General features: G+C 40.1%; 1 protein-coding gene across 4 annotated transcripts; it reads right to left on the reverse strand.

The window, feature by feature from the left end:
• Positions 1-1,441: 1,441 nt before the first annotated feature.
• On the reverse strand, positions 1,442-23,150 carry pcsk7 (proprotein convertase subtilisin/kexin type 7). 4 transcript variants are annotated; one of them, XM_053688588.1, is made up of 17 exons: positions 22,999-23,108; positions 21,237-21,599; positions 20,691-21,151; positions 19,761-19,895; positions 19,511-19,676; positions 18,552-18,642; positions 18,079-18,133; positions 14,145-14,283; positions 13,878-13,978; positions 10,463-10,630; positions 9,283-9,387; positions 9,096-9,198; positions 4,495-4,651; positions 3,718-3,812; positions 3,505-3,598; positions 3,266-3,383; positions 1,442-2,388 (listed from the first exon to the last, which is right to left on the reverse strand). In XM_053688588.1, exons 3-17 carry the CDS (start codon positions 21,099-21,101, stop codon positions 2,206-2,208), a joined length of 2,121 nt encoding a protein of 706 aa, XP_053544563.1. In that variant the 5' UTR covers positions 21,102-21,151; positions 21,237-21,599; positions 22,999-23,108; the 3' UTR covers positions 1,442-2,205. The 4 variants fall into 4 exon arrangements, with proteins under 4 accessions (XP_053544563.1, XP_053544564.1, XP_017351648.1 ...); XM_053688589.1 differs by having other exon boundaries at positions 23,056-23,093; XM_017496159.3 differs by lacking the exon at positions 21,237-21,599 and having other exon boundaries at positions 23,056-23,150.
• Positions 23,151-27,043: the final 3,893 nt, after the last annotated feature.

Consider the following 27,043-nt stretch of genomic DNA (forward strand, 5'->3'; position numbering starts at 1 on the left):
CCCCCCCATCCCTTCTGACACACAGCACAGGTACAGCCTTGTATTTTTGTATTTTGTCTAATTAAAAGATGCCTAGAAAATGTGGTTTTATTTCTGTTTCTTGAAACGGGATAAGCGGAAATCAATTTAGATGGAAATGTTTTCGTTCCAGATTGATTAAATACACCCTTAGATTGTTAAACCTTAGAAATGACCTTCTATCCAGGTGCACTTCCATTGTGAAAGACTCCTTTAACAACTTTAACACACTCCCTATAACCTCCGACTAGCCTGATATATCTTTTAACAGAAAAAGTATGAAATTATGAAAACGATCAGTTATGTGGTACTGTACAGTGGGATATTTAAGTGGTCCACTTTACTTGGGGGTAAGAATTTTTATTTATTTATTTTTTTTTTTTTGCAAAAAACTACTTTTTTTTCACAGTGATGTTTGCTGCTAAATGAGACCTTTTAGCTGTAGTCATGTTCGATGTTGTCACATGACACGTCTCGACCCAAATTTATGGAAAATCTGCGGTAATTTAGAAAAAAATTGCACGCTCCTTCGAATATCACGGAGTTTGCATTCATTTCTGCAATCGGAAAATCCTGGAGGGACTGATAAGAGAATTCGACGATGTAGCATTTAACGTATACAAATACATCTTTTTAAGTCAAGTCTCCATCCTGCTCGTGATTCACATCGGAGGTACTGAGAGTCGATCCCAAAAAGTCGATTCCCTATTTCCAAGCATTGAAAACAGTCTTGGAGTTGATTCCACGCACAAGAAATGAAGCAAAGTAACTTCGATTTTTCCTCCTCAGTACTCTCCTCAATTTGACGAGGTTAACACGTGCTTCCTCTGAGATACGTGAAGCCAGACAAACAAGTCTTTTCAAACTACCGCTCATGCAGCGTTACAGGGCAGCAGATCGCCGTCCGCCCTCCACCACATACACATACAGGTGCCAACAATTGGGTAATGTCGTTGTGATGGTCAGCGGGGACAGAGTATGCCATCGCTCCCAACAAAAGAACATGTCCATTTTGGCTCCCTCAGGACTTGAACTATAGGGAAGACCTTCTTCCACTAGAGCATTAATCACACTGAAATATAGCTGGAGAAGTGAACTTATGACAGTTCGGGTGTAAACAAGTGTTCGACATACAGTATGTATAGTTTAAATGATTTTTTTGGTATTTAATGCAACCAATGGATTAAAAAAATAAATCTCCCGGCGGAATAATTACATCGGCACCAGTCTTATGCCAATAAATTCGGTCAGGAAACAAAATGTACAATGCTTCTGATTAGTGCCAACATGTAACTGAATATATATACACACACACGAGAAATGTCGCACAGCATAACGTCCTGCTGCTTTATACAGATCGTTCAATATAAACACCCATATTGATTATTAATATCCCTACCGGTAAGTGAAATAGGAGAAGAGATTCAGCCAAAAAAGACTTTATTCAGAAAAGCTGTTGATCATATTTTTGTCTTTGGATTGTCAAACAGGTAAAAGTAAAACACTTCACCTCAGTAAAAAGACTTCACGTCTCAAAAGGCATCCATTCATATAGAAATACCTGTATAGTACACGTATATTGCCTAATTAATTGCTCAATTGTTCCCGTTTTTACATTTAAAGCTTACAAAAAATAAAAAGGAAGGGGAAAAGAAAAAGTGCTGGATGCATTGCTTTAACTTGACCCAGTCAATTTATACATTTAATGAACAAAACTGGCAAAAAAAAAAAAAAAAAAGGATAATTTAATAAAAATATAGCGCTCTTCTTTTTCTCTAAAACAGATCTGAAAGCACCATACATTCATTCTCTTCATTCATGTTCACACACACACACACACTTAAAAGAGAATATCCACAGTACCAGCAATATCAAGTCATTTGTTAATTTCAAAAGCAGGATTCTTCTCCCGCTGTAAACACTTTGATTCTCGCGAATACATTTATGTTATTTAAACCCCGATGTGCCCGAATGGAACAGTGTGCAGCTTCAAAATCAACACGGAGAGCACATCACTGGATGCGCTGATTGAAAGGTCCACGAAACCCTAATAAACATCACTGCTAATCACCTTAAAGTTCCTGACCGAGCACTTGAAACTGGCCAGTGTGTACGCAGGGACTAGCTCGGCTCAATTAAGGTGCGTTAGTTACATCACTTCCTGTTTTTGCTTCCCCCACCTGAGGGCTACGTGCCATCGTCGTTTCCTATGAGGGGCATTTTGGCCTCCAAGTCCGTCAGCATCTGCAGAAACCGGCTGTCTTTCGAGGTGGCAGACCCGCGCCGCAGTCCGTGCAAGTATGCGATCATCAGCTCCAGCAGGTAGTACAGGGACCAGCAGAATGCAAAGCAGAACACGAGCAGCAGAACCTGCAACGCGACATGACAGAACTTACTGCGACGACGTTAACAATATTACATACGTATATTTATTATTAAACAACCCTCGGCAATGTGATGTAACACGGCGAAATAAATGCGGCCATTTTCAGTACAGTATAGACATCCACGGGCATCATCATTATTTAGCTGCTAAGTTAAATAGCTAAATAGAGCAATGCTACGTTTAGTTGACTGGCTAGTTTAGCGAATGCTGCTAAACTGGTTTATTATGTGATTACAAACTAAACCGTCAAAGAAGAGGGAAAAAAATAAAGAAATAGTTGATGTAATGTGATTGGCTGATCAATTTTTTCCCCCCATTCATTCACCTACAGTACCCTCTGGATCTGGTTCTGACACACACTTTCACACTAAGAGGGCAAATTAGCATAGGACTGAACCAGAGAACACTGAAACTGAAACAAACAAACAAACAAAGGGGAAAAAAACACCATGTGCTTTGGCACCATGCAAAATTTAGCTCCTAATTTTTTTTTGACCCAGAGACATCAGTCACTTCGCAAAATCGGGAATTTTTTTCAACGTTTGACACCTTACCAAGGTTTAAGTTGCTAAGCGTCATAATATTAACACGTGGAGTTAAACAATATGACTACTAAATGCCCGTGTCTAAAGGCAATCGTTCTAAACAAACCTTACATCCACCAGCACAATGCTACGTTTAGCTCGTGCGAACGCCATCTGTAGCAATAGCGCTAAGGATGTTAATCTGTGAACATCTGGAATGCATGCGCCTCTTGAAAAGGGATCAAGAATGCGTTTTTTATTAGGTGCTGCCAATTAAAAGGAGAGTGTGCGAGTGCGTGAGTGAGTGTGTGTGTGTGAGGCTGAGATACAGACATACCTTCAGGCTGTTGGAGGTAAAAGGGATCTCCACTTCGGGAGGAATGTCCAAGCCGGGTGGACACGGCATGGAGAAATTGCCGTTCAGAAACTGGCCGCTCATAGCCTCGTCTACAAGCCTGTCAATCAACACAACAACTGCCTATCACAGTTCAGCTACAGTGAGGGAAAAGGAACTCCTCCAGCTATTCCTTTTCTTAATCTGTCGAAATGAGGAAACTATCAGGTCATCTATCTCACCTCTGTCTGTTCATCACTTCTTGGAAGGACATCTCTGAGCCGTACAGAGTGAGCTTCCAGCGCTTCAGCGTGCCCAGAGAATACGTCGATTCTCCTGTGACAGCAAGAAAAAAAAACAACAACAACAACAAAAAAAGAAGGCAGACAAGGCGAGTTTAAGGCTCAGGAATTTGAAATATGCTTCCAAAGTGCCACATGTAAAAAGAGTCTTACTGTGGTCAGTGACGTGGAGGCTGTACTGGCCTACAGCTTGCTCTCCCCAGCACCGCACAGTGGAGAAAGTCCAGTCTGTGAAGCCAGTGGTATCTCTGTACAAAAAAATAAATAAAATAATTACAATGATGCATTCAGAGCTTGATTAGGTTTGAAGGCGATTATCAGTACGTCAGATGACTGACTACGCGTGTCTAGGTTTAACTAGAGATCAGAGATTCTCAGCTTGCTCTTGAAGCTCGGATTCATGAGGGTCACAAAAGAGTAAGTTCCCCCCTCCCCAACAAAAGAAATAAATAAATAAAAAATAAAAATAAAAAATAAAAGCAAATTATTTAACTGTCACGCCACAAGAAGACACTGGGGCTTTCACAAAGGCTGAGAATCACTCCAAAGATTTAGCCGCATTAATGGTTAAAGAAGCAATATGTAAGTTGTAGAGTGCTTTATCGAACGGTTTTAATAAAAACATTCACAAGCCTTCTTCCTCTTTACTGACTGACCCCAGCCAAAAAGTCATACACGCTTAAGTAAGATTAGATTAGATTAGATTAGATTAGATTGGAGCCTATTTCTGGGCCAGAAAATTCAAAAATATATCCTTAGAATGTGTGCTACAGTACATGGAAATATTGCATAACAAGTTTTTCTCTGCCATCTTGTCTGCTCTTTATATCATTATTAAAAAGTTCTAGAAAAAAAAAAAATTACGTACCACACCTTTAAAGACAGCAAGAACACATCTGTATGAGAAAGAATTAGGGATATTGAGCTTACGTGTCCAAGGCTCTCTTGGCAGCGATGAGTGAGGTCATGCCGCTTGGGCAGACGAGCACGATCTCGAGATTTCCACGCCGCGGGTGAGTTATCGTCACCGTAACAGCTACATGCTCTAAGGTCTTTATGCCTGATTGTCTGAGGTCTACAGCGGTGACTGAGAGAGAGAGAGAGAGAGAGAGAGAGAGAGATTACAATATATTACAGATTGTATCCTTGTAACGTTTTACAATCAGGAATATTCATTAATGTCAGGTTCTCAAAAGTGTTTGATTGGTTTTTCAGGTCGAAACGTTTTATTTGTGGACGGAATGCTAGTCCACCACCGAAACGCTTCCAACCCAAATGTTTGTGTTCGAGTAACATTTTCGGCAGCACGTCTTGACAAATTGATTCGGACGAAACCGTTCCTGGTGCAGAGCAGGGGTTACGAGAACCAGAGAACCAAAAGCAATCAAAGCTGCTACAATCGATTACTCCTGTTCACGTTTATAACCGACCCGAACTGGCCCCTGTCAGCGCTCGGTGACGTCCCTGCAAACAAAACTCACTGAATTCCTGTACCAGTGTCCAGCGAGCTGTAATTCCTTGGCATTTCCTCAAACATTATTTCCTAATGTGCTCCCACACACCATCTCCATATACGGAAGTAGCCTTAAGGACTCGGAGACGAGAGAGAAACCCAGATGAGGCGGTGTCTTCAAGTTATAGTTTGTTTATTCAAGTCTATAGATGTCAAACCTACTGGTAAGTACCTACTAGTCAACCTCGAACAAGCCTTGGCCTTTAAATATCGTTGAAAGTTTAAAGCTCTCAGAAGAGCATGCATTCTCACAGGGGAAAAACAACGGCATCGTCGCCAACCACGCGAAATATAAACAGCAGCACACATGCCGAGCCAAACATAAACGAGTGACGAGCATTTGATGAGCTCAGAAATCCATGAGGAGAGTTGTGTTGCAGTTAACGGCATACTGAAAATCCCATGAGACACACACACACAAGTAAGCATGACGTCTGAGAAGGAGCTTACATGTTTATTGTTTTTAAAATCAATAGAATTTTTCCCGAACGGTACTCGACATGTCGCACCTTTTCATAAACTGAACCGCTCCATTTGTCTGGTCTGTTGATTCTCTTTGAACATGATTCTTGAGACTAGAGGCATTTAGAGACCGAACTAACCACTCCAGAGCTGTCGCAAAGTGCGTGTGTGTGTGATATGTTGTACAACATTTGATCTATACTCTACTAAGTAGCTAGAACGTGAAGAAAGTCAAGCCTGCTCCTGAGGTCTATGTGGTCATCTACTTGCGATCGAACAAATCTAATTAGTTATGATCCGTTACTCGAGGTCACAGTGGCTTAGTGGTTAGGACGTCTGCGTCACACCTCTGAGGTTTGTGCGCGACATTTGCATGTGGCTCGGCGGTTTCCTCCGGGTACTCCGGTTTCCTCCTCCAGTCCAAAGACATGCGTTGTAGGCTGATTAGCATCTCCAAATTGATCGCAGTGTCGTGAATGTCCCCTGTGATGGGTTGGGTGTCCCCCGGCTATTTGCCCGAGTTCTCTGGGATAGGCTTTAGGCTCACCCGAGACCTTGTGTAGGATATGCAGTACAGAAAATGGATGGATGGATGGGAGAAAGGAGTCTCCAGTGTCAGTGTCAGTGCTTTGTCAAAGTCTGAGTTAAAGCTGGAACTTTTCAACTGTCCTCAAGCAGAGAAGATTTGTGCTTTCTTTCTAACACGACAAGGTGTATTATTTTTCTTTTCTTATTAATCTTAAGCAAGAGAGCGAGGAAAAAAAAAAAAAACGGCAGGTGAGAGCGTGGCTGTTTTTTATTGCTAAAATGTACTGCAAGCGCTAACACGAAACTAACGTCGACAACTTAAACGCAACTGCAAACGGATAAAAAGTATGCTGCGTTGCTTTGTAATGAATGAATCATCAAATTGCTGTGCTTTAAGAGGGAATGAAACGCTTCAGGAAGTGCCGTCATAGGAAAATAATCAACCTCGGCTCGGTAACTGAGACCCCGCTTGATCGCGCCACCATGTCATGGATCGTTTTCCTAGAACAGTGTATCCGCTCGCGTTTTTAGTCCTTAAATGATGAGCCAAGTTATATTAAGCGCAAATCTCACTGCCTTAACGTTTTTAAACTCTCTAACCCGTGCTAATTGGGACTTCTTAAAACGGCACAACCTTCTTTTTCGATCTCCTACTGGGACGACTTCGGATTAAACGTGCTACTCGATGGGAACCAGACGTGCACAGAAAGGCTCCGTTCTGAATGAAAGTTCTGTGTTTTTGGACTGATTCATATACGTAAGCATGCTGTCTGTCACATCATAACTACGGCGTTTTTCTTTCCAAAGTATGTGTCTGATTGTTTTCTTGGGCAGCGACTGAAGTGAAAAATTTTTCCCCCCTTTCTCTCTTTCACACTCACACCACACAGACTGCTAGAAAATATGGTTCTGTATTTTCTCAAACTGACGAACACACAGGTTTAATTAGTGACCTGAGGCAACATACAGATAGATATGTTGGTGTATATATATATATATATATTATATATATATATATATATATATAAAAATGGTTCTACAACGGCGTGTAAATGTTTTCGGGTGGCGACTATAAAGGAGCGAACCGATGAAGACAAATAGAAACAGAGGAAAGAAATGGGATGAGACATGGCTTGGCTTCTCTGTGCGTTCAGTGACACAGATGTTGCAAAACATTACCTAATAAGGGCAGATTGGTGATTGCCAGTTGGGAGGGACTAGCCAAACTCACTCTCCCTCTCTCGTAATCTCAAACAAACACTCGCAATCAGCCTCCTCGGTAACGAGTAGCAGGATCTGGACGACGAAAACAGACTGATCAAATTTAAACTACAAGCCACATGAGACTTGTCCTTTTATACATGTAATAGAAACAAGAGCTTGATTAGAGGGGCAAAAGTGTCCTTACAAGCAAGAATTAAAATTTTTAGTGAAGGAGGAGCAGAGTCTGTTTCATTTGCAGGCCAAAAATAAATAAATAAATAAATAAAAAACGTTGTGTTTTGCACAACGATGCGATTACGTCTACTTCTGAACATACCGTAAATTCTCGATTCTGATTGGCCGATTCGTTTTCTGTAGCTACGGCTGCAAGGTTTATGTTAATGCTCTTGTTCTGCTGCTTTATAGTTAAAGCATAGACTTGTATGGTGCAACTGATGATGTTTATTGAACTTTTTCGGAAGGAGTCTCCAGTGTCGGAGCTTTGGAGCAGTCCAAAAGGTGATGAATCGGAGCAAAATATATTATATCGCGGCGCAAACCCGTCATACAACGATAAATACGTACCCGTCAAAGGCATCATCGAGAGAGTACTATTGGACTACGGTTACATAGAATCTTCCACTCGCTTTATTTACATTCGCTGGTTTAATCACTGATAGGCGATGTACAGGCTTGAAACTATATCATAATATTTCACTGTATTTTTTTTGTGGTAACGATACAAACGATGATATGAAAAATAATTATGTTCGAAAAAATACTTTTCTATGCTGCAGAACATCACAACAGGATATAACCTTGATAAATGATTCAAATCAAGTACAAGTTTGAAACGTGAACAATTCTGACTTTATTCTTAAACTGCATACTAGGGTTGGAACACCGCCTTCCGCAATGCTCCATTGTTCTCGTCCGTAAACACGAATAATATCACGGGACGACGAATTCTTATCATGTGGAGGAACTGTACCAGTGTCTATCATGGACGATATAATATGGCACAGCCCTAGTATTAACGAACTCGTTAAATTAGGTCAGCCTTCAGGTTTAGGAGCAACCGAAACATGTATCTGACCAGCACGCATCACCTTCCCCAGAGTGCTAGGCAATGAAGTTAGGATTCGTCAATCCCTTCATCTATTTAAACCTATAATTCTGTACTGCCAAAGAAAGACGGACACCAAAACAAACAGAGATAGAGAGAGAGAGAGAGAGAGAGAGAGAGAGAGAGAGAGAGAGAGAGAGAGAGAGAGAAAAGTACTGCAGTACTGCTTTTGAAAAGCAAAAGTTTTTTTAGCTTTAGTTTTTCAAGCCAGTCTGTGGTTTTGGGCCTTTCATGCTTTGCTAAATATGTCTGCCAGTGATGTCACCATGTATTAGAGATGGTAATCAAGCTGCTGAGGATGGACAACAGGCAATGCTGAAGAATGAATCTGCGGGCCAAAATCTGGCCGGTAAATCATTGCTCTGTAAGATCCTTGTGATGCTGCTGCAGGACATAAAGGGACGTTGCGTAAACACAGAGAATTATTTTTTACTAAGAATCACGGACCTCACAGAGAGATGTCTGGGCCGAGCCCCCCCCCCCCCCCCTTTTCCCCTTAATCTAAAATGTTATCCATGCTGTTTTAGTTTATCCCGGTTATTTAATGTGCACTTCATCACATGCACTTAATAATCATGTGATGTCATTAATTATCTCGTGTATGACTAACCCATACACCATATGTACCCTTAGATCAGTACCTATACTGTTGTAAATTTCCATTTATGTGCCATATAACCACGTTAGCACAGGTCTTACCATTCAAAGTGAGGATAAGTTTCTTCGGAAAGGCTGGGATTGTGTCTCCTTTTCTTAAAACTGGGCTCTGATAAGACGCCAAGAGTGGTACAGTCTCCCAAATCTGCACAAACACACATTCACACGGTTACCTCTGAGCTTCATGTATACCTCTGAACATGAGAGCACACACGAGGGAAGGATGTACCTTGGCAGCGTTGACCAGTCTCCAGGCATTGAGCAGGCCAAACCCATGCTTGTGGCTGTGGTGGAAGCCAGCGCCATTGGTCTTCCAATCTACATCGGTGTCGTACTACAAATACACACGTCAGTTGTACACAAGTTGAAAAGCATTAACAGGAAGACACATTAGAAATATTATTAGAACTCCATGGATGTTAGTGTTGTGAACTGGTATCACCTGTTAAAAAAAAAGTGGTGTATTTTAGTTATTAGAGAAACTATTAGACAGATTGCGTGTCATGGCATCTAAATATTAAATATATATAAGACTGGCCAATATGATGACGTGTGTAAAGTGATATCAGTTAGGTTAGGTGTTTAATTTATTTATTTTTTTTAAAGTGCTTTATTCATAGCAGGAGCAAGATTATGAATAATAAATGAATACAAATGTATAAATTAATACATGGGTTGATGAGCACTTTTAGCCGCAAAACCTTAATTTTACATTGGTTATTGCAAATAGTGTTACAGAAGTGTATCATTCATCTGCATAATCTCCATTTGTTCATTGTGTGCTGAATGAGTGTCCAGATTCTACGATAAAAATAATATTCAAGTGTAATTTATATTGCACTTAATTTATTATTTATTTTTTTTTATTTGCCTCGCCCTCGTTATACAGACTGACCCTGTTTAATATTTGCTCTTTTTTTCTACGCGCATTGTGAAAACATCGCCAAGCCCTATATTTAATCAGTGTTCTTGCCACGGTCCTCATTGAACGTTCCACACCCTTTGCTGTTTAGTTTTCTGAAAATCTTTTAAATCTCGTTAACATCAACAGGGGAAAACAGAAAATGTGAAATGAATTAGTGTTAGGTTACGCTTCTGTATAAATAAGGAAGAACGGCCAACCATAACTGACTTGGAACGTATTGTCCTGTGTTATTCTTATACTCCATCAAAATGCCTTTAAATGCCCAGAGCTGTGTAAGAGCTGGATTTATTATACGCTGCATGCATCAGTTAAGGGGCAGGTGAGGGATAACAGCCTGGGATTTAAACTCACGGCCGCTGGTGCAGAACCCGAACGTCTGTGCTAACCCGATGTTTTGTTTTTTTTTGCAAGACAGAGGGATAGAAAAGAATTGCCAGCTTGGATGTGTGTGTGGTTATATGTGTGTTTCTGATGAATGTCATACCTGTGTAGCCGTGTATGTGATGATGTGCTGAATGTCTCGCCAAGTTAAGCAAGGTCGGACCTGCAGCATCAGTGCCACCATGCCAGCTGCCAAAGGAGCTGCTGCAGACGTACCCGTGTGCCCTTCGGTACAGCCCGTGCCATGCTGGAGTGACCAGTCTGATGTCACCTACGCACAGAAACACCCATATACATACAAATGCATGCATTACTGTATGAAAATTAAGTATATATATACACACACACACACACACACACACACACACACAAATACACAACAGCTCTGGCGAATTCTCAAAATTATGATTGGTCGATTAATTTTCCATAACAGCAGTTTGTGCAATACTACTACTACTATTATTATTACTACTACTATTACTACTACTACCACTACTATTAGTACTGCTACTACTACTATTACTACTACTACTACTATTATTATTACTACTATTACTACTATTACTACTACTATCACTACTATTATTATTATTACTACTACTATTAGTACTGCTACTACTACTATTACTACTACTACTACTACTACTATTATTATTACTACTATTACTACTACTACTACTATTACTACTACTACTACTATTATTATTACTACTACCACTACTATTACTATTACTACTACTATTATTACTACTACCACTACTATTACTACTACTACTACTACTACTATTATTATTACTACTACTACTACTACTACTATTATTACTACCACTACTATTACTACTACTATTATTATTACTACTATTACTACTACCACTATTACTATTACTACTATTATTATTACTATTACTACTACTACCACCACCACTACTACTATTACTACTACCACTACCATTACTACTATTATCATTACTATTACTATTACTACTACTACTACTACTACTACTACTAGTACACTTAGGTACATGTTGGCTTGGAAAATAATCAACTTCAGCATGGTAACAGTAACTACACTTCATGATGGGCTGCAATACACCACCTTGTTGTTGATTATTTACCTATTAAAGTAAGCCCTGTTCTGTTTTTTTCTGTATATATGACGCATCTTTTTTTTCTGATTTTCCTCCACAATCAAACGCTTATCTAGATGTACTTGTTAAGTAACTTAAAGCCTACTAGATTTACAGAGTTCCAAATATCGGACGTCCATTATTTGAGCAAATTCTCACTGGAACTTTTCTTCTTCACAGGATAGATGGACATAACTTCATATTATTTAAATCCTAGTCTTCTGTGAATGGACTGCTTCACCAAAAACAAAATAAACAAACAACTTTAGAAGTCCTCAGTGGCTTGTTTGGATCTGAACCGGTGACATGTTTTAAAAAAAATTAAATAAATAAAAATAAATAAATAAAAAAACAGGATGAGAGGAAACAAAGCTGCGATCGGTTAAACGCCATGTTTGAGCTTGGAAAAGAAGTCGATGAGTGACGCAGCTTGATGGTTATGCTAACAAACCGAAGAGGCTGGCACATGACAAACGTCTAAACAATCGTCCGGCGCGCACTATGTTAGTATGCGAGCGCCAGAATGTTGTAAGCGAGATCACAGAAGTCTATAGACTGCATTTAACACGCACGTATAGCGCAGACGGAGTGTGCGGACAAAATAAAAGTCGGAATGAATGACTGCTGCAAAATAACCGAATCCAAAGCGACACTATTGCTGTTCCTCGGTTACACACGTCACCCTTTAATTCCAATCAGGTGGAAAATGGAAATATTAGCAGTATACTGGAATAAATGAGAGTGACAGAAAGCGAAATATAATTCTAAAATCCTTCGATGAAAAACTAGAGCATAACTAATGCATCTGCCTTAAATTGTTAGACTTCACGCTAAACATATCTGAAATTTAAAACCGAGTCTTTCAGAAGTCATCTTCACATTCGTTCGCCATTTAAAAAAATGTGAATCGCGCGAGATATTTAAACGGTGGCCCGATATTACTTAATCAGTCAATGCTGAATAATCAGAAACGTATTCCCCAAACACGGATGAAACCTTCTATACGCTCACACAACCTTTTACACAGGAAAAAAAAATCCTTTTTTTTTTTCCCTTTTAAAAAGTTACCGAAAAATTCTAGTCCTGAAGACTTTCCGTTAAGTTACAGCTTCACCACTGTCGACAGTGGAGACTCCTTCCTTCATAAAATGTTTAAATAAACATCTCCTTCGTAAATCTTCACCTGCTTCACTTTGTTAAACAATAACACGTTATTTGAATAGACTTTGATTCCCACACTGGAGAAATGCCATATCAGCCGGCACTACTTTCCGAGCTGCTGTAACTAACCGACGCCCTCTGACCAGCCCGAATCGAGCGTTCAACAGCGCTGTGATGGAAATATTATTAATATGCAACCCTAAGTGACAAAATTTCCATGGACCAGCACTGAGCTGAGAAAAAGCATCAGACTCTATTCTCATGATTGAACGTTCGCAGAAAGGCAGCGCGACTAACCGCGAGCACCGTTTTCTGACTCTGGTTGAGGTTTTGGATCGCTGTGATGGCTAAAACACAGTTGAGGTCTGGGTCAGCGCTGCCAAAACCATGTCACCATGGACACGGGGATAAATAATGCCAAACAGAGCTGCACGGTCCAGGCTTTTCCAAAGCAGGCCTCTTCAAATGTTCTCCCTACACACTATTTTGCTAGGACTTGTATGTATGTGTGTGTGTAAAAATTTTCCAACTCATCTTACTGTCCTAAACAGTATATTAACAGCACGACTGTGGTGTAGAACTATTTTAACGTACGATTTAACAAAACATTGTGGTGGTGGATGTTGTCGGAGACGTGCATCGTGTCACTGCTACTGTAAGCTATACAGTTTATACAGAGCTACGGATAAAGAGTGGACCTGTCATACAAACATCGCGGCGAGTGTCACAACATTTATGATATAGGTCAGATGCGTCTTAGCTTATTAATGGAAATTACGGAAAAGCAGCTCTGCACACAGGGTGCCAGCATGGATGGAATAATCCTTGCAGACTTTGCTGATTTCCAGCCTGCTTCTCAGACTAACTACAGCATGAAAACGTGTTTGGGTTTTGTCCACGCTCATGTGTCGCCATGACTCGTGAATCCGAGTTCACGTGCTCGCTTTTGGTTCGTGATTAGGCACTCGTCACACACAATACATACATACCTTTCATACTATAGTAGCGCTGAACACTTTATCTACAGGTTTAACCGGTTACCTGGATTAACCCGTTTACCCTCCAAACTTACCGCTCTTTCGTTAGTTCGATTTGGTTCAAGTGCAGCATGTTAACACGGTGTTAAGTGCATAAGTCTAGGTCTGTTCAGCCGGTCTGTTGTTTTTTTTTTTTTTTTTTTTAGTGTAAATCTCAGAAAAACAGCACAGTACAGGAAACGGTCACACTCACGATGCTGCGCAGCTGTCTTCCCCCGCTGCTGAAAGTCACAGCTAGCATGGACGCACACTCTTCTGCATAGAACGGCATCTTCCCGTTCTCATCTACTGCCCCTAAAACACACACACACACGGAGGAATATAATTTATCCTTAGAGCAGACAGGATGAGCAGAATGCTTCTAGGAAAATAATAGCAACAGAAGAAGCAGTCATTTAGATTTAAATAGTTTAAATATACGATAAAGGTGCATCTTATTCAGTTATTTCTTTCTTTTTACCAATAGTGACTGTGTAGATAGAGTTCGCATAGCCGTCATAGTTGCAGTTGTCACTATACAAGCCTCCGTTGCCACTGGCGACAACAAAGATACTCCCGAAGCCTTTTCTGCCATGTTGAACTCCATGTAATAGTGCTGCCTGTAAGGATATAAAAGTTTTTTTTTTTTAGACAAAGATTAGACAAACATACACAGTCAAATTTGACCCCAATGCAATACCTGGTGTTGGAGCAAGCTAAAATCCGAACATTTCAGCACTACTTTGTAGCTAATAGCTTTGTAGAATGTTTTTTTCCCCCTCTTTCTTTCTGGATCTTTATAAAACAGATGCACGTGCGGTATCCAAATTTCCAGAACACTGCGTGTTCTGCCTTTCATCCGAGTCAGGAAACATCTCTCCAGGGAGCTAATTCCTCTCCTGCACTCGATGCTAAAGATAACTTCTCTCTGGTTTTCCTATTCCTCAAAATAAGCCCAACAGCTCCGTGGTCAGAACCTCGGAACAGTTTGAGCGGTGAATTTCCTTATCGTTTTCTGAATGTGCATCCTTCAGGCTACAGCTCCTCCACCCCCCACCCCCCACCCCCCCACCCCACCACCCCACCCCCAAACGTTGTAGGTTTCATAAAAATTACAGGTCCAACATCCAAATACGGGCTAAAACTCAGCCAGGGGTACAACTCACGTTTCCTTTACAATTCCAACTTCCTTGCAAATCTTCATATTAACGGAGTACAAACCCCAAGAGCTCTGTAATAATTTCTTGCGGAGTACAGCGGCTACTGCGATTCGTTTTACAGGGCCGCTGAGATGCACTGAAATAACCGTTACTAAATGCTTTCCATAATGCATGCCAGGCCTGTGAAGGGATAGAGCAGGAAATGTCGCCTAGTGATTTCTGAACTTAACGAAGTGCTAACTATGAACATTTGAATTAACTTTAAACACGGGCTATGACGACAATGTTATTTTACTTGTTGGTTGGGTTGGACAAGTAATCAAAACCGTAAATATTATAGAAGGCCGCATGGTTATGTTAAACCAATAGCTCGCCTGACTTGTGTGTTTAGTTAAGATGAGCACTCGTGCTGATTGGGCAAAATGAACGTAGATGTGCTTTGAATCAGAATAGAACAAAGATTTCATGCAGATACGTGATAGAAAATTGGAGGGAAAGAAATCCAACTGAGAAATCTAAGCAAACTTTTTTTTTTCCCCATTCTGCCCTGTGTATAAAATGGCACCGGTTCTAGCTGCTGACCGTAAAAACATCTGGATCGGATACCATTTCACTATGTAACCGGGTGGATGGAAAGCTGACTATTCGGATCCAAAAATTCTTGACTGACAGGAACGATGTCCTTCTTGAAGAAGCTAAATTCCACGACATATTAATCTGGAAAAGCCAGCAACAAACGAAACGAAACACTTGAAAACATGTATTCAACTGATCACAGAACATAGTTTTCGTTATAGAATCTGGAACTTTCGCGTCAATAAACATCACCCAGGACCGTCCTCTTTCACAGAGAGGAAATTTGACTGACATAGCAGATCAACAACAGCCCTTTTATTCCCATTGCCCGGCGCCGAATACGTGATTATCTTGTTTACGTGTCATTTTTAATCATTTAAGAAATATTATCCGTATCCTGCTCTGAGGAGCTCATTGTGTTGCAGAGTTCAAGAGTGTTTTTTTTCCTGCTGGAAACTGGCGTACACGTGTGTGTGCATACACACTTCAAGATTCTGAATCCTGTGGTCAGAAATGTGAACAAATCGTATCAGACACTCTGTGGAAACTGAGTTTTGATACATATTCTCAGAACACAGAATACATATCTGTAGACAACAAAGGGGAAGTCAGGGCAGTGCGTTTATGGCGTTTATGGCGTTCTCACGTAGTCAAGAACCTGAAATGTTTCAACCTACTACGTAGACGGAGACTCTAGTCTGAAGTCACCTTCCTTAAAGTAACAGCTGTTTAAATCCAGATGGAATGTTAAAAAAAATAAACCATAACTTGCATAATATTATATACATATATATGTATATATATATTTTTTTATTGAGTCCTGCCCTGAATAAACTATTTCACATAACAGATGTTCACATATCGTCCACAAGACACAATAATCACTGAATTTACACAAATGATCCAGTTCAAAAGTTTACACACGCTTGATTCTTAATACTGTGTGTCGTTACCTGGATGTTCAACGACATCATGTTTTTATATATTGTGAGAGTTCTTCATGAGTCCCTTGTTCGTCCTGACTGTCCCACTGTTCTTCAGAAAAATCCTCCAGGTCCTGTACATTCTTAACTTTTCCAGCATCTTCTGCATATTTGACCCCTTTTCCAACAGTGACTATATGATGTTCAGATCCATCTTTTCACACTGAGGACAACTGAGCGACTCGTACATGACTATTACAAAAGGTGTAAACATTCACTGATGCTCAAGAAGGCAACACGGTACATTTAGAGCCGTTGGGGGTGGTGTGTAAACTTTTGAGTATGATCGGTGTAAATTGTCATTATTGATTAGTCTTCCGGGAAACATGTAAATATCTTATGTAGCTTCTGAATAGCAGTGTTAAATGACGAAAAAAAAAGAGTAATCTTTAAACAAAATAACAACAACAACAACAACAACACGGTATTAAGTATCAAGTGTGTGTAAACTTTTGAACAGGTTCATTTGTGTAAATCCAGTTATTATTGTGTCTTGTAGACTATATGGAAATATTTGTTGTGAAATTGCTTATTCAGGGCAGGATTGAATAAAAAACTAAATGTAATTTTTATGATCTATCTTTTTTTTTTTTTTTTAAATAATACTGAAGATCCTGCAAGGGGTGTGTAAACTTATGACCTCAACTATATCGTGTTTTCAGCTTGTAACCGAGAAACCAGACAGTGCAACGTCCTGAATCCTTAAACTTTTCAGAAGACTTTCAGCTTTTACCTCGATCTATCTCTTACAAAACACCGACACTTTCCTGTTATATTTTCCTGACATTTTTCTTGGTTAAATAACACTGACGTGAAGTCCCTGTGTACGTTTTTACTCCAGAAACAACAACGTATTAGAATGAACACATTAGCTGTGATTTGAAATACTGACACGTTTCATTCCATCTTTAAACTTAGATAATAACCGCCGAAAAGCTTTTTCTTTGGAAGATGGGGCTTTCTAGAAACCATTGGCTAAATATACGCGGCCGGTCAAAAGTTTGTGGACACTCGGCTGAAATGTTTCTCGTGCTCTTAAAAAGCTTTTGATCTGAAGGTGTGTGATTAAATGTGTGAAATCGGTGTCGTAGACAAAAATATAATCGTGCGAACATTCTTTTCTATCATTAGAAAACTAACATTTCACTTACAAAATTTATTTGTTTACTTATTTTTAAACGGACGACCGGGAGAGAAATATTCCGAAGAGCAGCCGATAAGAGTCCAGCGTTAAGTGTGAACTCCTTTAACGCTGATTAAAAAGCATCTCGGGGAAATTCCTTTAAGAAATCGGATGAGAAAATGCCAAGAATACATTTCTGGAAATTCTACGCAAAAAGGGCGTCTACTTTGAAAGATGAAAAAATACTAAATTATTTTGATTTATTTTGGATGTTTTTTTATCACGACATAATTCCCATAGTTCCATTTGTGTTACTCCAGAGTTTTGATGACTTTATTATTATTATTATAAAATGTAAGAAATAAATAATAAAAATAAAGAACGAGTGTTTCTAAACTTTTGCCCGGGAGTGTATATGCACACATAACAGATAACAAGCTTAATGATTGCGCCCTCTGCAGGAGAAAGAAGTTAATACAAACAAGACAGGCCCATTGAGGTTTAGAGAGATTTTCGACACAGCACTGAAATTAAATGATTATTATTAGAAACAGTAGGAGTTGTACAACAGACCTGGCCTAGAGGATGTGGTCCATCAACAGTCCGTCCATCGTCATCTGGTCCCCAGCTACAAAAAGAAATGACATGCAAACAAAAGCTGTAAAACTCTGGATAAAGCAAATACCTGGGCGTCACCCGGGTAATTAAACTACTCAGACGGACGTGGTGTTAATCCAGTAAATAGCTGACAGATTGCTATACACCAGCCACATGCTGTATGTATGAGATGACATCTATTAAAGTAATGACCTGCTACACCAAATAATTGGTTAAAAACAAAACAAACTTCTCAAACCATGAGTCATTTCAGAATACACGGCAACATGTTGTCCTGCAAGTAGTTTGTACGTGCAAGCTACCGAGACATTACACATTAGTAATAACTGCAGCACTTTTCAGGACGTGTTGCTGTGTCCTAGTTCTGACTTCTGTGTAGACTGTGTACAATCAGTAACTGTAATCAGTACGCAATTTTTAAAAAGTACCTGCAGCTGTACACATCGTTGACCTGGTAATGTTTATTAAAAGCCACAGCCTCCATGCTGTCAGTGAGCGGTCCGTCAAGAACTCTGATACCTGAAAAGGAAACACACGACATTTTTTTTTTTTTTTTTTTTTTTTTACAGGTACGCCAGCAATCCGCATGCATCAAACAGCGCTTCATTTTACGTGACACGAGCTGTAACGCTAATGCAGATTTTCTCTCTTTTTAAGGTCGTTCTAGATTAAATCAGAGTTGTTCTGTCGGAGATTGAGATGGATGTTACGTGTAAGCAGATTTTGGTTGAAATCTGTTATGGTTAAGTGCGGGATTAGCTCTCTCTCTCTCTCTCTCTCTCTCTAGAGAGAGAGAGAGAGAGCGCAAGATATAATATATATATTTTACACACACATATATATAGATATGTATGTGTGTGTATATATATATATAGATATATATATATATATATATATATATATATAGAGAGAGAGAGAGAGAGAGAGAGCAAGATATAATATATATATTGAGAGCAAGATATAATATATATATTTTACACACACACACACATATATATATATAGATATGTATGTATATATATATGTATAGATATATATGTATACATATATATATAGAGAGAGAGATAGACAGAGAGAGTGAGCGAGCAAGATATAACATATATTTTACACACACATATACACACACACATATATATATATATATATATATAGAGAGAGAGAGAGAGAGAGAGAGATTTTTTTCATGGTTCGTTGAAGCTGAAAGGTCAAAGAATGCTCAAGGCAGAAAAACATTTTGTACAGACAGTAGAGCATAGTTTTCACGCACATACATGCCTGCTGTGGTATGTGCTGTGAACAAATGACTCCTATAGAAACAGGTCTGTTTGATGAATGTATTGTAAAGGACTTGTTTTACGTGTGTTACATCACTTATGTCATCACCGACCTGCCACCTTGCTGCCGTACGCAACTCCCACAGCGCAGAAGCTGTTGTTAGGCACCGCAGCGATCTCGCCCGCACAGCGTGTGCCGTGATGGTTATCGCCGTGCGAGTCCGGGTGCGGCATCGGGTCCGGATCGTTCGAGTTCAGATCGTAGCTGCCTTCTGGAGACTGGAACAAAAGCGAGGTTTGATGAACGAGCATTTTGTTACCTCGACAAGAGGGAATGGAGAAAGGAAATGCTGATGTGCTCACATAGTTGGGCTGAATGTCCTCCAGTGTGTGCTGCAAGCCGTCATCCACTACGACCACGGTGACGCCCGCACCGGTGATGTTATGCTCCCACACGCCGGTCACGTTGATGTCCATGCCGGGTGTCATTTCATTGTGCTGTAGCAGAGAAACAGATAGGGAGAGGACTGTAGAATTAACACAGAAGTGATGATTTAAGTTAAATGTTTTGGCACAGACCTCGGGCCCTGCATTCGCACGGCGGTCACTCTGTATTCACAAGGCAATCACGCTGTATTAGTGCAGCACTCACATGGCATTCACACAACAGTCACTATGCTTTCACGCAACATTCACACTGAATTCATGCAGCATTTACATAGTATTCACATCGAATTCGCACAGCAGTCACTCTGCATTCATGCAGCATTCACATGCAATTTGCACTGCATTCACAGGACATTCACACGGCATTCGCACGACTGTCACTCTGCATTCAAGATGCATTCACACACCATTTGCACTGCATTCACATAGCAGTCACACAGCAGTCACTCTGCATTCAAGAAACATCCACACACTATTTGCACTACATTCACACAGCATTCACACTACACATACATGGCATTCAAGATGAATTGACACTGCAGTCACACAGCATTGAAATAGGATTCACATTTCATTTCCACAGCATTCGCACTGCACTCGCATAACATTCATACTACAAGTTACAAGAATTGGGTTCAATATATGTATTCAGTAGGTTTAAAATGACTGAAATATAATTCGTTCCTCCCACCTTATTGCCGAGTTATTCCTCACCGAAAATTAAATAAAACAATCAGATCAATTACTCGGTTGCTACGGGTTTAATAGAAGATTTTGAAACGCCTGTCAATTAAAAGGAGATGAAGCACAATGTCCCTTGTTCTATACTTCCCTACATAAACTCACCAAATGCCATTGGCTTGCGTATTTGGGATCGTTGAAGACCAAGCCCCTCTTGGACCTGCGCAGAATGTTCTCTTGTGAGTGCCAGACCACATGAGGGTGGGCATCCAATGTCTGGCTGGCTGCTGGTGGGTGCTCCTCCTCGTCCGTCACCTGGCAGAGTAGATAGTGGCCACGGAGTTGTCCGATCTGACCGAGGCTCTCGAGACCAGCCTCCAGTGCCACAAGTTGAGCCAGCTCATCGAGGGAGTTTTCATGTGGCTCAGAATCATGGCTCAGCTGCACCGCCCATGAGCGTCCAGGCTCACACGAGGGTAGGGGAGTGGGAGTTGGAGTAAGTAAGAAAAAAGATTGCAGGGGGAGCGATGTCAGGAGTAGCAGGGCGGTAAAAAGGGGGAAGGGGGACGGTGCCATAGCAAACAGGTGCCACTTTCAATGCAGCTGCTCCACATTAGCTCCAAGCCCTGAAACGAAACGAAAAGGAAATTAACAAATACGGAATAAAACACTGAAGGGGGGGATTAGCGATGGTAATTTTCCATCACTTACAGGACACAAATCAGCGATGAGGTGGTATGATGCAGCCTGACACAAAACAGAGTTACTTAGTGATTATCACGTTCGCCTCACACCTCCAGAGTTGGCAGTTCGATTCCCACCGCTGCCCTGTGTGTGCGGAGCTTGCACGTTCTCCCAGTGCTGCGGGGATTTCCGCCGGGTACTCCGGTTTCCTCCCCCAGTCCAAACTCAGTCACGATAGGCTGACTGGCATTTCCAAAAGTGTCCATAGTGTATGAATGGGTGTGTGAATGTGTGTGTGATTGTGCCCTGCAATGGATTGGCACCCTGTCCAGGGTGTACCCCGCCTTGTGCCCGATGCTCTCTGGGATAGATTCCAGGTTCGCCGCGACCCTGTAGGATAATCGGTATAGAAAATGGATCGATGAGTATGTGATGCGTCACATACAGCGATTTTATCGCTGCAAGTCACCAGTCGCTGCACTATAAAGTCACCAGTAGGCATTCCTACTACTGGGTGCCATGGTAACATTTATCACGGAGTTGCACAACCAACTTTCTTGCTGCTAAAATGAAACATTCTGGAGGGAGAGCGCTTGTATGTAAAATTCAACAAATATTATATGCATCATATCCTACAAGATGAAGGAGAAGCCATGTGTGTTGTTAGCATTGCGGCCATCTATCCGCGGTGAAACCACAAGCGCCGGACTGTCCGGGTCCAGGAAACAATTCGGACAATTCGCAGGCAGCATGGTGGATCATGTGCACTCTACTGTCTTCACTTCACTGTAATCGCTGCAACAAGTCGCTCCAAATTGGCATCAAGTTAAACTGTTCTCAACTTTGTCGCATCGCTCGACACACCCACATCTAGTCGCCAAGGGTCGCTGTCGCTAAGGGCACCAGATATCTCCAGTCACTGCAAATCTCTGCAAGCGTAAACGTACCTCGAGTCTCTGTATAAGCTGTTACTATAGAAACGACAACACAATTGACCAATTATAATTTGAATTGAAATCGAATCAACATATTCTGACCAATCAGGATTGAGAATTTAACTCGACTACTTAGCTACTTTCACTTTATCCGGTACATGTATCAAGTCTTAAACACCTCCTAATATTATCTTGCAGTTAAAATTCTAAAATGGTTATTATTTTTTTTCCAAGAAATGGACTGCAGGTATATTCTTCTATAGTCACTGGGGGGGGGGAGACACGACATGAATTTAAAAATATACAAAGATGTAAGAATGTAAAAGTGAGACTGTTTTTTTTTTCCTGTACATTGGAAATCATGGAATGGTTACCCGGAAAAGCTATAATGGTAGTTAATTCATAAAAAGTTAATCGAATTACTGTGACATACAATAACATTGCTAGCTATTGAAGAAAATTATGCAAGAGTTACATTTCTGACACACCCAGATCCGTAGTGAAAGTTACACGGCACAATAACAAGCTTTACACATGAAGTTGAAGAACTCTTTAACTACAAAATGACAACAAAGACGATAAAGATGACAAAGACGACAAAGACGACCAGATTCCGCAAGAACATCTGAAATTACAGAGAACTTCCAGGCTGTTATTCGTAATACAAGACACCAGTGCTAATAATTACATCCGCATTGTGCCGTTGTAGCACGTTGCTATAGCACGAGCTAGCTAGCCTGCTAACTTAGTACACCTAGTTAGCTGTCATTTACTGTCTAATTCTGTTTTTACATTCTAGCACAAAGTGACCGCGGAATTTAAAAAGAAAAAACAAGAGATTATTATCACCTTACCGTTAAATAAACTTTATACAAAGTTTACATGGCCACATTATTTTAAAAACAGCCCACCTTCTCTGCACTCGTCCATGCTATCTTGACAGCTCGACTGTTTATTTCCGCATGCATTCCCCCATTACGTCATATCCGGTGTGACGATAGCGCGTGGAGACAAGATGGCGCTGTGTAGCATAACAGCGCCATAACAATCACATAGTCATTGCTAATCATGTTGCAGCTCCAACTTGTCCTACAGAAATGAACAACAAAAGGATATTTAAACATATGAAATTCATAATTGATGACTCAGGGTTCTTATAGAACTTTTATTTATTTTATTTTTTAAAATATCACATTGATATTTATGCTTATAAACATAAATTATGTATTTCCACATAATTCAAAGACAATTGCAAACTATGAGCAAACGATGAAAATAGTTAGTCTACCATTAACATTATTGGTCCTTAATGGTATCCACTAGACATAACATGGCACCAATACGAGGCAGCAAATTACCTGTAGAGACCCACATGGACCATTGTAGTTTCCGGTAAAACCAATACAATTCCTATTATAACCATTACATCCATTACAAATTCTGTGAGGGTTTCTGTTGTTGTTTTCAGCAGGGTAAATACAGTTGCAATCAAAATTATTCATCCCTCATTGCAAATCAGGTTTATTGTCAAAATCTACAGACTTTCAGGTGTTTGCGATGAACAAATCGAACAAAAGCGATTGAAATAGTTCACCACAATGAATGCTTCAAGTGGTTTCCCCAAATTCAACTGAAAATGCAACTTATAATGATTTCTCCAGTTTCAAGACTATTCAACCCCCTGTATAGCATCCCTCGCAACAGCACAGATATGCAAAACAGGTGTAGTTGCAGACACAGCGGATGCAACTAATCAAGGGCCTCATTAGCTGCACCAGGTGTGCTTGAGCAGGAACACATGAAATACCTGAACTTGTCAAGCATAGTGGTGGATCAGTGATGCTCTGGGGCTGCTTTGCATCCTCTGGCACTGGAATCCTGCAGCGTGTGGAAGGCAAGATGGATTCATTGAAGTATCAGGAAATCCTATGAGGATATAAAATGGAATTCATAGTTGTCTCAATGACTGCCAGTTTCCCAGTTTCATGTAGGTCACATGATGTAGCTCTCGAGGTTTTCTTTACATCTCATAGCATTAAGATGGTCTGACCTTAGACTGAATTTACAAATACCCCCCCCCCCCCCCCCCCCCCCACTAAAAAATAACTACATATTGAAATCTGTTGGGTTTTTGTTGTTGTTTTCACCTGAGGCTATTGGTTTGTATATAGAAATTCGTGAAGACCAGACGATTGTTATTTAGGCCCTGATAAATAAAAACATAGAACTGGGTTGAGGTTGTACTTTCTTTTTCCCAGCTGATCCATTTGGGCAGAGTGTACAGATGAAGAGTTGAGAGAACTGGACTTGCTAAAGGACTAGAGCACAGCTGCATTGCTCTCAGTAGGTAAAGATGAGGTGCGGGTTAAAAAAACGACTGTCCCCACTATCTGCACGTAGTCAAAGACATTATGGATAATATCGAAAACCATTAACCAAATTGAAAAATAGGCCAACATGTTGAAAGAACAAGTTTAAAAAAAGTCAACCCAGGATTTCATTACAAAAGAAATCTTGAATGCCACCACATATAACATATAAATATTATTTTAATAGAAATATGCAAGCCATTATTATAATTAATTATAAAGAAGACCATTTTCAAGTTATTTAGAGAGATGCTACTTGAGGTCAGACTTGGAGTGGCAAGGCTTATTTCAAGGGTGGCACCTGCTACCCTGTGACCCCCATGTGGCCACCCCCTGACAGAACCTGGACAAGGAACATCCATTTAAAAGCATCCAGTCATTCATATAGCCCAGATGTGGCTTGTTAGTAAACATTACAGCATACAGGAGAATACTATCAATATATGGCAGTTATTTTACAGAATCTACAGAATGAATGTCAAAGCATTTTGAAATTACATTTTGAAAGATTAAGAGGACGAGAGAAGCTCACTTAAAAACAGACAGATGTCAGATAGAATGTGGATATAATTCCTTAGTCTTGTATATGTCATGCCAGTATTAAGTAAATTAAAAAAGATTCTCTTGATGAAAAGGTGTATGAGAGTAATGAATGTTCCCAAGTACAACACAAGTGAGCATTGTGCCTGAAGCTGTTGTTGAAATTAGCATGTGATCTATCAAGTTAAAGTTGTGAGAATCGGGGCTACATGATGACTCTAGGAAGTTAGGCGAATATGAAAGCAATGTAGTACTGGGAATTATTGGAAATTCAAATGACTGTGCTGAAAATGTGTTTGTCTTCAGGCAGACCCTGATCCAGGCAGTGGAGCTTAAAAAGCTGGACGAGAAAATGGACAGTGAGGAAAAGAGGCCTGCAGTGCTGCGCTAAAGGATGGAGCAAGTCCGACACTGCAGGCTTAGCAAACTATATTTAATCTTTTGAGTCGCTAAATGCTTGAGGCATCTCAGGCTGATCTTTTCAGTTCATTCCCATCAGACTTCAGGCGTGTGGATGGCAGATGCTACAAGATATATCCTAATGTCCAGGTTGACGTGTTCTATTTTTTTGTCTTGTCTAGAGAAACAAATGAACACACACACACACACACACACACACACACACACACACACACACACACACACACACACACACAACTGAGATCTGGCAATATTTATCAGCTATCTGCAATTATTTATGAAATGATTTTGATTTTCTGCCTCTGTCTTAGGTGCAATACATCTCAACACAGCCAGTGGAGTCAACAATCGAAGAAGCATTAATCACTGACCATGAGGAGCCTGAGGAACTGAGTCCTGACAGAACATTCATATGACTGTAAATTTGTAATTTAAAAGAGCTATGCTGGGTTTTGTGGTTAGAGCTCTTCTCAATAATTAATAAAATATACGAATAAAAATAAAGAAAAAGAAATGTTTGAATATAGAACTTTAAAAACATATTTATAAAGTGCTTTTCATAAAAAAAGATCTAAACGTGAGTTTCATATGAGTTCAGAAAAACTAAGACACTCCCTAGAGCTGAATTCGTAAGAAAAACCATACAATCTACAGTGCCCTCCACTAATATTGGCACCCTTGGTAAATATGAGCAAAGAAGGCTGTGAAAAATGGTCTTTATTGTTTAACCTTTTGATCTTTTGTTCACAAAATCCACTTAAAAACTCTGCTCTCACAGATATCAAACAATGCAAACACAATACAGGCTTATCAAAAAAAAAAAAAAAAAAAATCTTTGGTAAATATAGGCGTGTAGCAGTTATTGGCACCCCTATGAATTAATATGAGAAAAATATATTTGAAGTATATTCCCATTGATATTGAATTTTTTTTTAGTATACATGATGACTAGGGACAGGAAATTGTTCAACCATGACTATCTGTTTCACAGGGGTATAAATATGAGTTAACACAAGCCAAATTCCCTTAGTCATTCATAACAATGGCTTAGACCAAGGTATATAGCTGTGATGTGCAGCAAAAGGATGTTGAGCTTCACAAAATGGAAAATGGCTATAAGAAAACAGCACAAGCATTGAAAATGCCCATTTACACCATCAGGGTAATAATTATGAAGTTCCAGTCAACTGGAAATGTTATGAAACGACCTGGAAGATGACGTGAGTCTATACTGCCTCAATGCACTGTGAAGGGTCCCAGAGGTGATTTTTGGCGCACACGGAGAGGTAGCCATATGGAAAAGTACCTCATGCCCACGGTTAAATATGGTGGTGGCTCTTTAATGTTTTGTGGCTGTTTTTCTGCCAGAGGACGTGGACATTTTGTTAGGATACATGGCCTCATGGACTCTATCAAATATCAACAGATATTAAATGAAAACCTGACTGCCTCTGCCAGAAAGCTTCAAATGGGCAGTGGTTGGATCTTCCAGCAGGACAATGATCCAAAACATCCATCAAAATCAACACAAAAATGGTTTACTGACCACAAAATCAAGATCCTGCCATGA

Source organism: Ictalurus punctatus, chromosome 20 (genome assembly GCF_001660625.3).
Source record: "Ictalurus punctatus breed USDA103 chromosome 20, Coco_2.0, whole genome shotgun sequence".
Classification (NCBI taxonomy): Eukaryota; Metazoa; Chordata; class Actinopteri; order Siluriformes; family Ictaluridae; genus Ictalurus; species Ictalurus punctatus.

Excerpts from the sequence above, each read along its gene's own strand:
- pcsk7 (XM_017496159.3), bottom strand. The coding sequence starts at position 21,101 with ATGGCACCGTCCCCCTTCCCCCTTTTTACCGCCCTGCTACTCCTGACA. Across the intron at positions 10,631-13,877 it reads GAAGACAGCTGCGCAGCATC|GTGACATCAGACTGGTCACT; the intron begins GTGAGTGTGACC and ends TTCTGTGCGTAG. Across the intron at positions 4,652-9,095 it reads ACTTATCCTCACTTTGAATG|TCACCGCTGTAGACCTCAGA; the intron begins GTAAGACCTGTG and ends TCTCTCTCTCAG.